The following is a 13,319-nucleotide window of genomic DNA, read 5'->3' as shown; positions in this document are numbered from 1 at the left end:
TTTATTCAGAAATTTTCACTCCTGGTGAACACTGGTCAGCAGAGGCAATGGATGTTTTTTCAAGTATAATTTGCCAAAAACTGACACAAATTGACACAGCTCAATCTGTGCAAAACATTCAGATGACAAATCTGAAAAATTATGAATACTATGCAGTATGATACTGTTCAAACAACCAACCGCTTAAGGCTACATAACGACATTTTTTCACCGTCTCAACAATATACACTATTCAATGTCTGGAAAATGTCCAGGATTAAAACAATTAAACTTTCCCCTAGATAGTGTCTTTGCATCCTACAAACAATTACGCTTCAAATACAACTTCTCGTCAACGCAATTACTCCACTACTTTTAAGCTAGAAACTTTGCTAAACAGAACCTGCCCAATTTTCCTCACACTCCATCTTGTTCTATTCCAGTACAGTTATTGATCAGTCTTGAAGACTTGGATAGCATCTCTACAATTTTTAAAATACTAGCAAAATACCTGCGCTTCGCAGCGGAGAAGTAGTGTGTTAAAGAAGTTATGACAAAGAAAAGAAACAATTTTAAAAATAACATAACATGATTGTCAATGTAATTGTTTTGTGACTGTCATGAGTGTTGCTGTCATCAAGGATTTGATTATCATTATTTCTTTGAATCAGGTTCGTATTTCAAAGGATGTGTTGTATTCAAGTTACATTCCGTGTTTGTCAACCGTTGTAAAGATAACAGGTTTCATTCATCGAAGTGTTCACTACCCAAATCGTGAATCTAAGATGTTTAACAGGCATTCCCAGTATTAAGTTGTGGATTTGCCTGCGAATATTTAGTGGCAGCGTGTCTATGAACTTAATTTAAACTTAAACTTTACACCTTCCTTTCCTATTGATATGTCTACAAAGGCTTGTTCAGCTTTAGAGGGTTGTTCCTTTCTTACTGCATCAATAAACAGCTCGTCTTCATCTTTACCTGAGACATCACACACTACATTTTTTACACAGTCTTCCTTTAGCTGGACATTGACTTTTTCCACCATGTGCTTTGTTTCCGCAGTAGCTGCACTTATGAATATGCTTGTATGCGTCACTCGCTTCATATTCTTTTTGCTGCTTTCTCAATTGTGTAATGTGTTTTTTGTTCAGCGCTCTTTGGAGCTCTTGCTTGTTGTCTGCGTACTGCGTTCACAGTCAGTTCACTTGAGCCGCTCGGAGTACATGCATCGAAGGTTCTCAGCTGTGCTTGTGCTATCTCGTGATGTCCATGGCTTTATTTAATGTTAGCTCAGACCCGGTGCTTAAAAGTTTCTCTCACGTTTTTGCTGAGTTTGTGCCAAACACTAGTCTATCCCTGACCATCTCATCTTCGTTTGCATAAGCACAGTCCTTCACCAGCAATTTTAACTCTGTTACAAAGTGATCAAAAGTCTTGTTTATACCCTGCGTCTTCTCATTAAACTTGGATCTCGCGAATATTGTATTCGTCTTAGGCATGACAAAAACCTTAAAACGGTCATAGTAAGTTTTCAGTACCTTGGCTTCCTCCTGGGTGAGAGTCCATGTGTTAAAAATGTCTCTTCCTTTTTCCCCAGTCCACAGGAGCAGGTAGCTGCATTTTTCACTCTCATCTTTGCCTTTTAGCGGGACAGAAAACATCAGCTCCACGTGCTGTCCGAACTTTTTCCATTCTCCCGGCAGGTTAAGAGAATCACTCCAACAAAATCCATGACTGTCCTCTATTCTGACACCATGTCTTGTTTTCAAAAATTGTGAAAAATTAAATGATGGCGAGACTTTCTTTTAAAGTATGCAAGGGAACTTTATTACAGCTCTTACATTCACGGCATCCGTGCTCTAAATTAACTTCCATAATAGTAACCTTGAGGTCCCTTTTTCTGGTGCCTTCCTAAGGACCTAGGTGCCTAAAACATGCCTGATAATAAATTTCAATAACATATAAATATTACAGTGAACACCTTGACAGACATCTCACCACCCAAATCACTACTCGTGAATCTAAGATGTTTAACAGGCATTCCCGGTATTAACTTTTTGATTTGCATGCGAATATTTAGCGGCAGCGTGTCTATTGAATTGCTGCTGACGGACGGCCTTATATGGGCAGGCACTCAATTACATGGGAGGTGTGGCGATGGGGGACACAACTCCGCATCACACGGCGACCGAGCTGCAGGCTATGGCCGTATATATGTACATAAGTAGGATTCAGTTATGACCGTTACGCGTAGAATTTCAAAATGAATCCTGCTTAACTTTTGTAAGCAAGCTGTAAGGAATGAGCCTGCCAAATTTCAGCCTTCTACCTACATGGGAAGTTGGAGAATTGGTGATGAGTGAGTCAGTCAATCAGTCAGGGCTTTGCCTTTTATTAGTATAGATTTTAAAGTCTCTTCCTTTTAAAGACCCCAGAGTACACTGGGGAAAGAATCTCTCACTCAATATTTAAAAAAAAAAAAAAAAAGGAGATTGGCTTCTGCTGAATAGAACAGATACATTTCAAGCATATGCCTCAGTTTATTTTGTAGTCTTCACAGCCATCTAGTAGATAAAATCAAACAACTTCACTACAGATGATCCTCAATGTTTAGAAACACTTTAAAACCTTCTATCCCCTTAATGTCAACTTTTGTTGACACCTGCCTTCTAAGGGCCAGTTTATACTTAACGCATCATGGCTGCCACACATTCCAAGAATTCTTTTTATATGTGTCCCTGTGAGCACATTGTCAGAAATTAATGTGATGCATATATGAGTTGCAGTGCCAGCAAAATTATGGGTAGCGTATGTGTGATATGCAACGTCAGCATTACTGTTTACTATCAACATGCAGCAGCAGGCCTGCAGCTCCAACAGGATCAATCTGCGTTTGTTTTGGGTTCAATGGTGCTCAAATCATCAAACTTAAATGCTGACATACAAATGTCTTGTGTCGCTGTTGGCTTTCATTTTTTGCACATTTTTTGTACCTTCAAAACAGCATCAGAATGCAAACTATTTTTATTTTCAACATCTTTCTTCCTTCAACTCACAACCTAGTGAAAACCAGACATTGTTTACTCCCTGTGAGGATCTCTCGCACTGATACCTGGTGGAATCCTCCAGATTAATTTAAAGTACACATACACGTGTTGACAGTACAATGCTTACATAGCAGCAGTATCCTCAAGCTCATGCAAGTATATCAGCCTAACAGTTAAGTGGACTAGTGACTCTAAACAGCTCTCCAACACGACCAGTGCTTTATACTTTTCCCACTTTGGGCTATTTATGTTGGCAACTCAGTGTTCTGCAAATCCAAAATTTAGTAATATCTGCCCTAAGCTATGCCATTCAAGCAGGCACAAAGTTGCAATATAAAACTGAGGTCTGAATTTAGACATTGACCACTAGTCAAACAAGGGGTGAGCAATTTAGTGATTTCAATTATTTTCTTCCAAATTCCATATTTGAAATTATGCTAAGTGAGCAGACCTTTATGTTTCTCCATTTTTCTTTCAATACCTCATTTTAATAGGTTCATAATATTGTCTAATTTATAGTGCAACCCTTAATTGCATGAGCAAACCAAAAACATGTCACTACCTTATGTAATATACCAATAAAGACTGATAATATAAATTATACAAGACGCAGCAAGAAACATTTAATCAAAGTATCTTACTTGATAAGTTCGACTGTTTCTGCATACATTGGAAAAGGAGACTTTGCTTCTTGGGCACTTTTTTCGAGTGCATTTCCACATTCAATGAAAGAAACTACTGCATCCAAATAGTAGACAGCTTTATCAAACCTGTCAACCTGCATTAAAAAATATAAGCAATAAAAAAGGTCCTGTTACAGTTCAAACGATAATGTGCACATACATTAAATAATAAAAACTATTATCTTTAACATTTCAAAAATGTACGTATACAACGTTCACCGAACATCTTACGTCTTAGTTCTTATACTGTTGTAATAAATGCATTAAAATTCTAAATGTTAAAACTGACCATACAATTAAAAGTAACTTATCTAAAATTTAAATTTAAGAGACAAACCACTAATCTGACAATAAACCTGGATTAAAATGCATAAAAAAAAGACAAAAAAAAAAAACACTATTTTGAATTGCTCTTCTGTCTTACCAGAGCATCTGCATTGTGTTTCAGCTTCTTGGCTTCTTGCAAATAATGATCTGCAGAATATACTCTGTAAAAATACATATTTTCACTTTAATAGTCTTTTTACATATTAGATCAAAACATATTTAGGATCAAACGTGTTTTATAGAAAAAGCAATAAACCAAATTAAATTTCATATTATGGTAGAGAAGTACGATTGTAATTTACAACATTCCAAACAAGGGGAGGTAAAAACCCAAGCATACATGCACGCATACACGGTTATTGGCACTGCTGGTAAAGGTGAGAAATCTGACCTTTAATTCATGTAAAATTTATTCCGAGAAAAAAATCCTTCATCAAGAAATATTTCTTATGAACAAAGTGTAACTGATGTGTGTGAACTGATGATTTGCATTTAAGTTTTTCAAGTATTACATTTTGTAAAAAAATCCTTTGAAGAGTGATCCATGACTTCCTCTTTCATTTGTTTATAAATTTAAAGGGGCACAGAGAACAAAATTCCCTTATTCATTCATCAACAATGGATAGACAAGAGAAAACAAAACACAAATGACAGAAAGAGGGTTGACCTTCATAAGTCAAGGAAGTGTTACATTAAAAAAAAAAAAATGAACTATTGGCTGAAGACACTCATATCTACAGTTGGGGCAATAATCCACAAGATCACATCAACTAGAACGGTTACCAACTTGCCTAAAAGAGATCCCACGTTTATTCTACCCTGACATACTGCGAGCAAGTTAGTAAGAGAGGTTTAAAAAAGAAATCTCCAAGGATCACTGTTGGAGATGTACACAAAAAAGCAGCATCCTTGCGTCAAGCAGTCTCAAAAACTATAATCAGACATTACCTCAATGCCAACAAATTATATGAAAGGAATGCCAGAAAAAAGCCTATCTTGTCATTTAATCACACATGTGTCTGGAGTTTGCTAAACATTGCTGGAACTTTGATTGGAACCATGTTCTATGGTCAAACAAAATTTAAACTGAGCATTTTGGAAACAAACACTACATGAGGGTATGACACAAAATGAAAGATAACTATACCAAAGAGAACCTAATCCCCACTGTCAAGTATGATGCATTCTCTGTGATGTTGTGGTACTGTTTTTCCTCCAAAGGCCTGGAGAACCTTGTTGGATACATGGTATCATGGACTCAATGACATATCAGGAGATTTTAAATTTAAATCTGGCAGTCTAAGCCAAGAAACTAAAACTGGGCCATTGGTGAATCTTCCAGCAGGACAGTGATCCAAACCACATGTCCAAACAAAACAAAAATGGAAAATGGAACATAAAAATCAAGCTTCTGCCAGGGACAGTCCCTGAACCTAAATCCCATTAAAAACCTGTAGGGTGAGCTGAGCATGAAAATGCACAAAAGAAAGCCTAGGATCCTGGATGATCTGGAGAGAATCTATAAATAGAAATGGTTTCAGATTCCCTGCTCTGTATTCTTTAACATTTGGATGTTATAAGAAAAGTAGGGCTACAACTACTAATCATCATTATCAATAATAATCGATTAAAAACGTTGGCAACAATCACTTTCAGCTATTAGTTAATTATATTATCAGGCTGAGAATGCTTTGCCACTCAAATGCATAGATGCACAAGCATTTCATTAGGAAACTTAACATTGCCTTCCTCTGTGGAAGAGGAATGCTTACCGTCATCCCCGTAAGTTGAATGTTACTTCAGCATTATTAGATACAGATATTTGAACACAAAGTTTGCTAAGCTAGGCATAAAGGCTTGACTTTTTTGTTTGAATAATTTGTTTCAAAGTCCAGTATTCTACAGTGCAAATAAAACACTAGTATGCGACATAAAATTTTGATACTTTTTTTTTCTGTTGCCTCTTTAGTAGGTAGCCAACATTCAGATTTTCACTTGCTATATTTGATCAACGCACCCCACAAACCCCCCTTTTTATTTTGTGGTCACTCGACTCTATTACGGTGCTGTATTACACACAAAAAAAAAAAAAAAAAGTTGTGATAGTTCAACAGACTAGACTCTTCTGTGGTGGTCAGAATTTACTTGATGCTTTGCCAGTAACCAGTCTCTTTCACAGAAACTGAAAACAACCTTTTAACTTAAATTACGTTTTAACTTTGAAGTGTATGTTTAATATGATTCTGAATACATAAGCTACATTGTAAGTTTAGTTAATTTATTGAAAACTGTTAAGGAAATCTTGTGGGTTCATTGCACAATCAGAGCCAGAAGTAATACTAAATATTTTATTTCTATTTATTACTATTTTTAGTTATATACATTTGTACAAAACCTATAATTGTAAAAATATCTATAAGCAATTCATTTATTAAAGAATTTTTTTTTTAAAATGTTATACAAACCTATTTGGTGAAAAGTTCAATTTCATGCACTTTGTTTAATTAAAACAATCCACCTAATTGATTAATCAATAAATTAATCACCAATTGATAATCAAAATAATCATTAGTTGCAGCCCAAAAGAGAATAAAGACTCTGTGCTGTTTAATTGGCAAAGAGTGGTTTGTACAAAGTATTAAATGCTTGGGTGCCACAAGTCAAGTCATGTGTGGTTTTGTTAAAATTAATTTCTTCATGAGATTTGTTTTCTCAGAATAAATTCACTTCATTGAAAAGTTTTACTTCTCTCTTTTTCAGTGTGAGATTAAGGATGAAGGAGACTGCACGCATGCACAAACACATACACACATTTTTTGGGAGGGGGTGAGGTTAAAGAGGTGGCTTAATATGTTAACCTCACCTGTCTTCAAATGCTAGCTTCGATCTTCTAGACTTCTCTGAAGTAGCAAGAGGAAGAGAGTGGTTTTCAGAATTTTTTGAAGTCTTCTCCTAAAATTAAATGTGCAGTTTAAATACATTTGAGAGCCTCAAATTCAAAGACCTATTGCACTTATAAACTTGGTTACATTTTTAGTCTTTGCCTATTTGCGAAAATGTGCTATATTCATAAAGTAAAATCCCATCTATGCCAGTGATATTTATAAAAACTTTTTTTTTTAAAGTAAAATTCCATTCTAAATACATGCAGCACCAAACAAATGTATGGACACAACTGAATGAATATTTTCAATAATCTTACATATTCTGAACTAAAGGCTTATGCTTTAATACTCGAAATTTGGTTCTAAGACAAATAATGAATTTGATGCCAGTGTATGATTTTATTTTAACTAAAAAAAACTTTTGAAATATCCTTCCCCCAAAAAAGTTTTCACTTTATTAAAATTTAGATTTGGAAATATAAAGGCAAAATCATATCATTATTATAACCACTCATCTTTAATCTAAGAGATGGTCAGTCACTGGAAGTTTTTAAGAACTTTAAAAAACTTTCTTCCAGTACAGCTGCAAAAACTATCATGTGTTATGATGAAACTGGTTCTACTGAGGGTCATGACATGAATGGCAAACCAAGGACTCAAAACATATCTCCCAGCTATGTTAGGACAATTTGGGGAGTAATACAGTGCTGCAGTAGATGATTTGGCTCTATATTACCCAACCAAAATCCAACAGAAATGGTTTGTAATGAGTGTAAAGGAAAAGCCAATAGCATGCAAATCTGCCATCAAGGCAAAGGGTGGGCTACTTTTAAGAATCTAAAAGAAAAGAAAAAGAATCTGTAGTGGGGTATAGGGCTAAACAATGTTGCTTGACAAACAGAGTCCTTATCAAAAATGATCACTAAAGAAACAGAAACAGAATCAAAATGCTGCACAAAATATCTAAATATTGCACATTCAAAAAATAAGTAAATATAATCAGCATTTATCTTCTGAACCCCCTCTCCCTACAGGATATAGTTCAGAACAAAAAAAAATCTTAAAATTACTCCAAACAGAAACCTTCTGTACAACTTGTTTCCCTGACATCTCTACTTCTCGATATTCACTATAGTCTTTACAGATTTTTTTTGTCAAGAAAACCATATCATCAACCTTTGTTGGTTTCAGACATGACATGGCCACAGTGCTCTAATACTAAACAGTATCACTGATGGTAAACTCGTGACTGGTATGCACAGGAATATGAGAGCCAGTTTCCTTAGCATCAGAAAGATAACATTCTGTACAAGGCTATCAAATTATCCTAAAACTAAGGTTTGAATATTCAAATTAAAAATAAGTAAATATTTAATTATATAGTCTAACTTAGATTACTTAGATTAACAATGGTGGTTGTAATGTACGTTAGTATCAGCTATTTAAACATTTACTATTAACGTAATGCAACAAGAGCAAGAACAAAAACTGGGAAAAAAAATTGCCAGTTATACCCTAAAAAAAAAGGATCTCATTAGCACCACAATCTTTTCAGTCTACTACTAACAGCTTGATGCTTAGACTTGGCACAAAAGCACAATCTTATCCTTTACCAAGGTCTCTCAATTCTTCCTACAGACATGTCCTTCCTCGGGGCTCTACCTCATCCCTGCTTCCCATTCCTCATAGTTGTCCATGTAGCAGGAAGACATGTCACAGTACACCAACAGTGCGTAACGGGACCCAACCAAAACTGTCGCAAGCATGTCATGCTTTACAGTCTCACCAGCAAGTAAACAGTAGTAAAAAATATTAATGATGTAGCTAGGCGCAATGCCAGTGAGTGTGCTTTGTAAGGATTTAGGCCCCTTTACATGGTTTCTTTTATGGTTTGCTGTCCTGACAAAGTTCCAGATAAATATGGGTCAGTCACGCTAGTGTGACACTGTCAGAACCGTGAAAAAAAAAAAAACAGCTGGCAAATAGAATGTGGAGTAGTTTTATTATTTTGGAGATGTCCTCTTTCAGAAAAAAAATCCACTCTGCACCTTTCTACTTTTTTCTCCTTTACTGCAATAGCAATATTTTAATAAAGGTGGCCTGCATATTTTCAATTTAATCTCATAGTTTTAGGCATTATGTGTCAAACCAGCAGCAAGGTAAAGACTGAGACTAATTATGTCACATGGCATGCCGCGTTGCATAAGGCTGGTTAAAGTGGGGATTTTAAAGCATTGTAATAAAAGCAAAATCAAAAGTTATTTTCCATTTGCTTTAACACCAGAATTAAAGCCTATGAAAAAAATCCGGCCCACCTTAAATCCCTTCGCACCTCTTCTGTCAGTGTCTTTTGTCCTGTAAATGTGCCGATAAAGACATGTAGCTTGCTATTCCATCCCCCTACTGCAGCAGAATGTGCACAAAGTTCTCCCACCTCATGCCTTGATTATCTGGGAGTGAAGTGCTGGAGTTTTAGAGTGGAAATAACAGATCTTTGTTTGGAACACATGCATTTCATTTGTGTTCTGTTTCTACAATCTGTGTAAACACATTGCTAAAACAAATGTTTTTCATATTTTAGTAATAAATGACAAAATGTAGGCATAAACTATATAATGTGTGAAGCCTGAAGTCCAAAGATCAAATAAAAACTTACACAAAAGGTTCAAGACGCTGACGGAGAGGTGCAAAGGGATTTAAGGTGGGCCGGATTTACAAGTTTTTTCATAGGCTTTGGTAATTCTAGTGTTAATGAGAAGGTCAGAGGATTAAACAGTGATCTTAGAGTAAATGTAACATTATATTTCACATCTGATTTTGTTCCATCACTGGAGAAGCATTTAGAAAAACTGCTCTGAGCGCATACATGGCAGACCTGTCAACCAGACCAAATCTTTAGGTGGGCCTTTGCATTTTTGTGGGCAGGCACAAGGAAATATGAATTTGTAATTTGAAATAAAGTGAATCCTATTGCACTTTAACACTGATTTCAAAATAAATGAACAGCAGAGATGCTGATGGGTTAATCAATCAAGTGCTAGTTCAAAAAGGTGATCTGTAACCAGAGGACAGTGCCATTTCGAGCAGCAAACAAGCTCACATCAACAGAGCAGACCTCTCACTCAGATGTCACACAACAGAGTTAACAAAAAAAAAGCAATAAGCCGAGGCCTCCAAAATAACAATAAAATCAGCCAACAAACAGTGGAGGTTTTAGATTATTAATTGAGTGCTATTGACTATATTAAAAACACACTGGACATCAAAATAGTGGACCGCCAAGGTAAGACAGCAGGTATGTAAAAAGCAGAAAAGATAATGCAGCAGTTGCACAATACACACCCACATGCAGCTATGCACTGAAACAGAGCTAAGTAAAAACTTGCCCTCAGTACAACTTGGTCAAGACTGCCCATGCCCAGTAATTGAACTTGGCACATTGTTATTTAATCCGACTGTTTGGCACCGTCACTCATACAGTTGGAAAGCTGAATTCTGTTGCCAATATCAAGGTCTTCCAGTGAAATATCAGGTAGTCAGTCATGTAATTAAGGAGTGGAACCAATGATCAGCATTTTGCAATATTTATTTATTTATTATTTATGTACTATGCTTTGTGGTCAACATTGATGATTTGGACGTACGAACAACCACCTGCCAAAGGTAATGTTGAGTTACTGTCTGCACAAATTAACCAGTTTGGGTATGTTATGTAATCATACTCGCTAGATGGGCACCCCTCAATCAAAACGATTCTTTGGTAACCTATAAATACACACAGTATATACATTTTATATGCAAGAGTATTTTTACGTCAGTAAAAAATTAATGGATGACCTTAATGGTCTGATTTGATGGACCACCTAAAGGGCACCCACAGCAATGGGGGGTTTGACTTTGGGAATCAAGAAGCACAGAAAAAATGTTCTAGCTGTAAGTTTTATTAATGGGGAGGGGGAAAAAAACCCCACATCTAACCCATTCAAAACTACGAAAAAGCCAATCGAAGTGCAAAAACAGATCTGCAAAATACTGCAGATTTTGCCTTCAAATCAGACTTTTTTTTTTATAAAATCGAATTATGATCAAACAGCAGTGTTTGGTTCAACAGCCCTATTGGTCAGACCCACTGCATAACTTAATATCCTAAATCGTAGGATTTACTAATCATATTGTTTCAATATCGATTTGAAATCAGTTAATTGCTCAGCTCTAGTAGGGTAATTCGTTATAAGTTCCAAATGCAAATTTTGAAATGCCTCTTGGAGAATGGCAGTAGGGAAAGACAAAATGTGCGCCTCTCAACAGTATATGTTGACTCCCAATGTACACTGGAGTGCACAGACCACTTAGGGGTTTGTGTGTCTTTAAATGACAGCAGAAGCCCAGGTTTACAAACATACCTGGGGCAACTAGAGAGAGAGAGAGCGCTCTCTAGTAAGTCAGCCACAGGGCTTCTAAAGCACAAGCATGACGTGAGTGCTTGTGGGAATCGCCATGCAAACGAGTAAGTCTGAATTGCTGTAAACTTAATAAGTCATTAGAAGAATTTACATGACTGAAGAGAAACTGCAAACCAACCAAATTTCAGTGCATCCGGAAAATATTCACAGCGCATCATTTTTTCCACATATTGTTATGTTACAGCCTTAATCCAAAAAGGATTAAATTCATTTTTTCCCCTCAGAATCCTACACACAACACCCCATAATGACAATGTGAAAAAAGTTTACTTGAAGTTTTTGCAAATTTGTTAAAATTTTAAAAACTGAGAAATTACATGTACATAAGTATTCACAGTCTTTGCTCAATGATTTGTCGATGCACCTTTGGCAGCAATTACAGCCTCAAGTCTTTTTGAATATGATGCCACAAGCTTGGCACATCTATCCTTGGCCAGTTTCGCCCATACCTCTTTGCAGCACCTCTCAAGCTCCATCAGGTTGGATAGGAAGCGTCGGTGCACATCCATTTTAAGATCTCTCCAGAGATGTTCAATCGGATTCAAGTCTGGGCCACTCAAGGACATTCACAGAGTTGTCCTGAAGCCACTCCTTTGATATCTTGGCTGTGTGCTTAGGGTCATTGTCCTGCTGAAAGATCAACCGTCACCCCAGTCTGAGGTCAAGAGCGCTCTGGAGCAGGTTTTCATCCAGGATGTCTCTGTACATTGCTAATTGGTGGATTGCTGCAGAGATGGTTGGCTTTCTGGAAGGTTTTCCTCTCTCCACAGAGGACCTCTGACAGAGTGACCATCGGGTTCTTGGTCACCTCCCTGACTAAGGCCCTTCTCCCCCGATCAATCAGTTTAGATTGCCGGCCAGCTCTAGTAAGAGTCCTGGTGGTTTCAAACTTCTTCCACTTACGGATGAAGGAGGCCACTGTGCTCATTGGGACCTTCAAAGCAGCAGAAATTTTTTGTGTAACCTTCTCCGAGACAGCATTGTCTCGAGGCACAAATCTGGAGGTCTACAGACAATTCCTTTGACTGCATGCTTGGTTTGTGCTCTGACATGAACTGTCAACTGTGGGACTTTATATAGACAGGTGTGTGCCTTTCCAAATCATGTCCAATCAACTGAATTTACCACAGGTGGACTCCAATTAAGCTGCAGAAACATCTCATCTCAAGGATGATCAGGGGAAACAGGATGCAAGGGGAAACAGGATGCACCTGAGCTCAATTTTGAGCTTCATGGCAAAGGCTGTGAATACTAATGTACATGTGCTTTCTCAATTTTTTTATTTTTAATAAATTTGCAAAAATCTCAAGTAAACTTTTTTCACGTTGTCATTATGGGGTGTTGTGTGTAGAATTCTGAGGAAAAAAAAACGAATTTAATCCATTTTGGAATAAGGCTGTAACATAAAATGTGGAAAAAGTGATGCGCTGAATACTTTCCGGATGCACTGTATGTTAATAACTTAAATGCTCACATCTAAGACAATAATGTGTTTTGTGCATTTTTATTTTAGCCCCTATCAGGTCTACTCACAAATTCATATTAACCTAAAATTTCCTGCTTTCTTAATTTAATTGCAATATAATCTACCTTTACAAGTTTTGGCATTTCAAAACTCATTTAGGCTGAATTCCCCCATATCTTCCACTGCAACCCATATATTCTAAAACAAAATATTTAAAGTACCTTGCTTGTCCCAGACTGTTTCTCTTCATTTTTCCTGTGCTTAGAGGAAATCAAGCTGCTCTTGGTACTGCTTTTGACGTTGTCTTTGTTACTACTGGACAATGAAGCAGATGACTGACTTGCAGTTCGCTTACGACTTTGCTCAGTTTTGGGGTTTTTTGGCTGAGCAGCAACAGATGGAGATGGTACTGGTTCTTTCTCTTTCTCTGCAGACCTTTTGGTTAAACTGGAAAAAACACTGATTAAGAA

The 13,319-nt window shown here is 36.7% G+C and overlaps 1 protein-coding gene across 5 annotated transcripts in view; it reads right to left on the bottom strand.

Annotated features, from left to right (window-relative positions):
• Positions 1–13,319, bottom strand: part of aff4 (AF4/FMR2 family, member 4) — a 109,389-nt gene that overhangs the window by 18,200 nt on the left and 77,870 nt on the right. For all 5 annotated transcript variants that reach the window (XM_039775806.1, XM_039775808.1, XM_039775807.1 and 2 more), the window contains 4 exons: positions 13,071–13,296; positions 6,900–6,988; positions 4,134–4,197; positions 3,668–3,804 (listed from right to left, as the gene is read on the bottom strand). In XM_039775806.1, the coding sequence (XP_039631740.1) occupies positions 3,668–3,804; positions 4,134–4,197; positions 6,900–6,988; positions 13,071–13,296 (516 nt within the window). The remainder of the gene's footprint in view (positions 1–3,667; positions 3,805–4,133; positions 4,198–6,899; positions 6,989–13,070; positions 13,297–13,319) is intronic.

Source organism: Polypterus senegalus, chromosome 13 (genome assembly GCF_016835505.1).
Source record: "Polypterus senegalus isolate Bchr_013 chromosome 13, ASM1683550v1, whole genome shotgun sequence".
In the NCBI taxonomy this organism is placed as follows: domain Eukaryota; kingdom Metazoa; phylum Chordata; class Cladistia; order Polypteriformes; family Polypteridae; genus Polypterus; species Polypterus senegalus.
The sequence above is the reverse complement of the archived record's forward strand: the minus strand, read 5'-3'. Positions and strand labels throughout refer to the sequence as shown.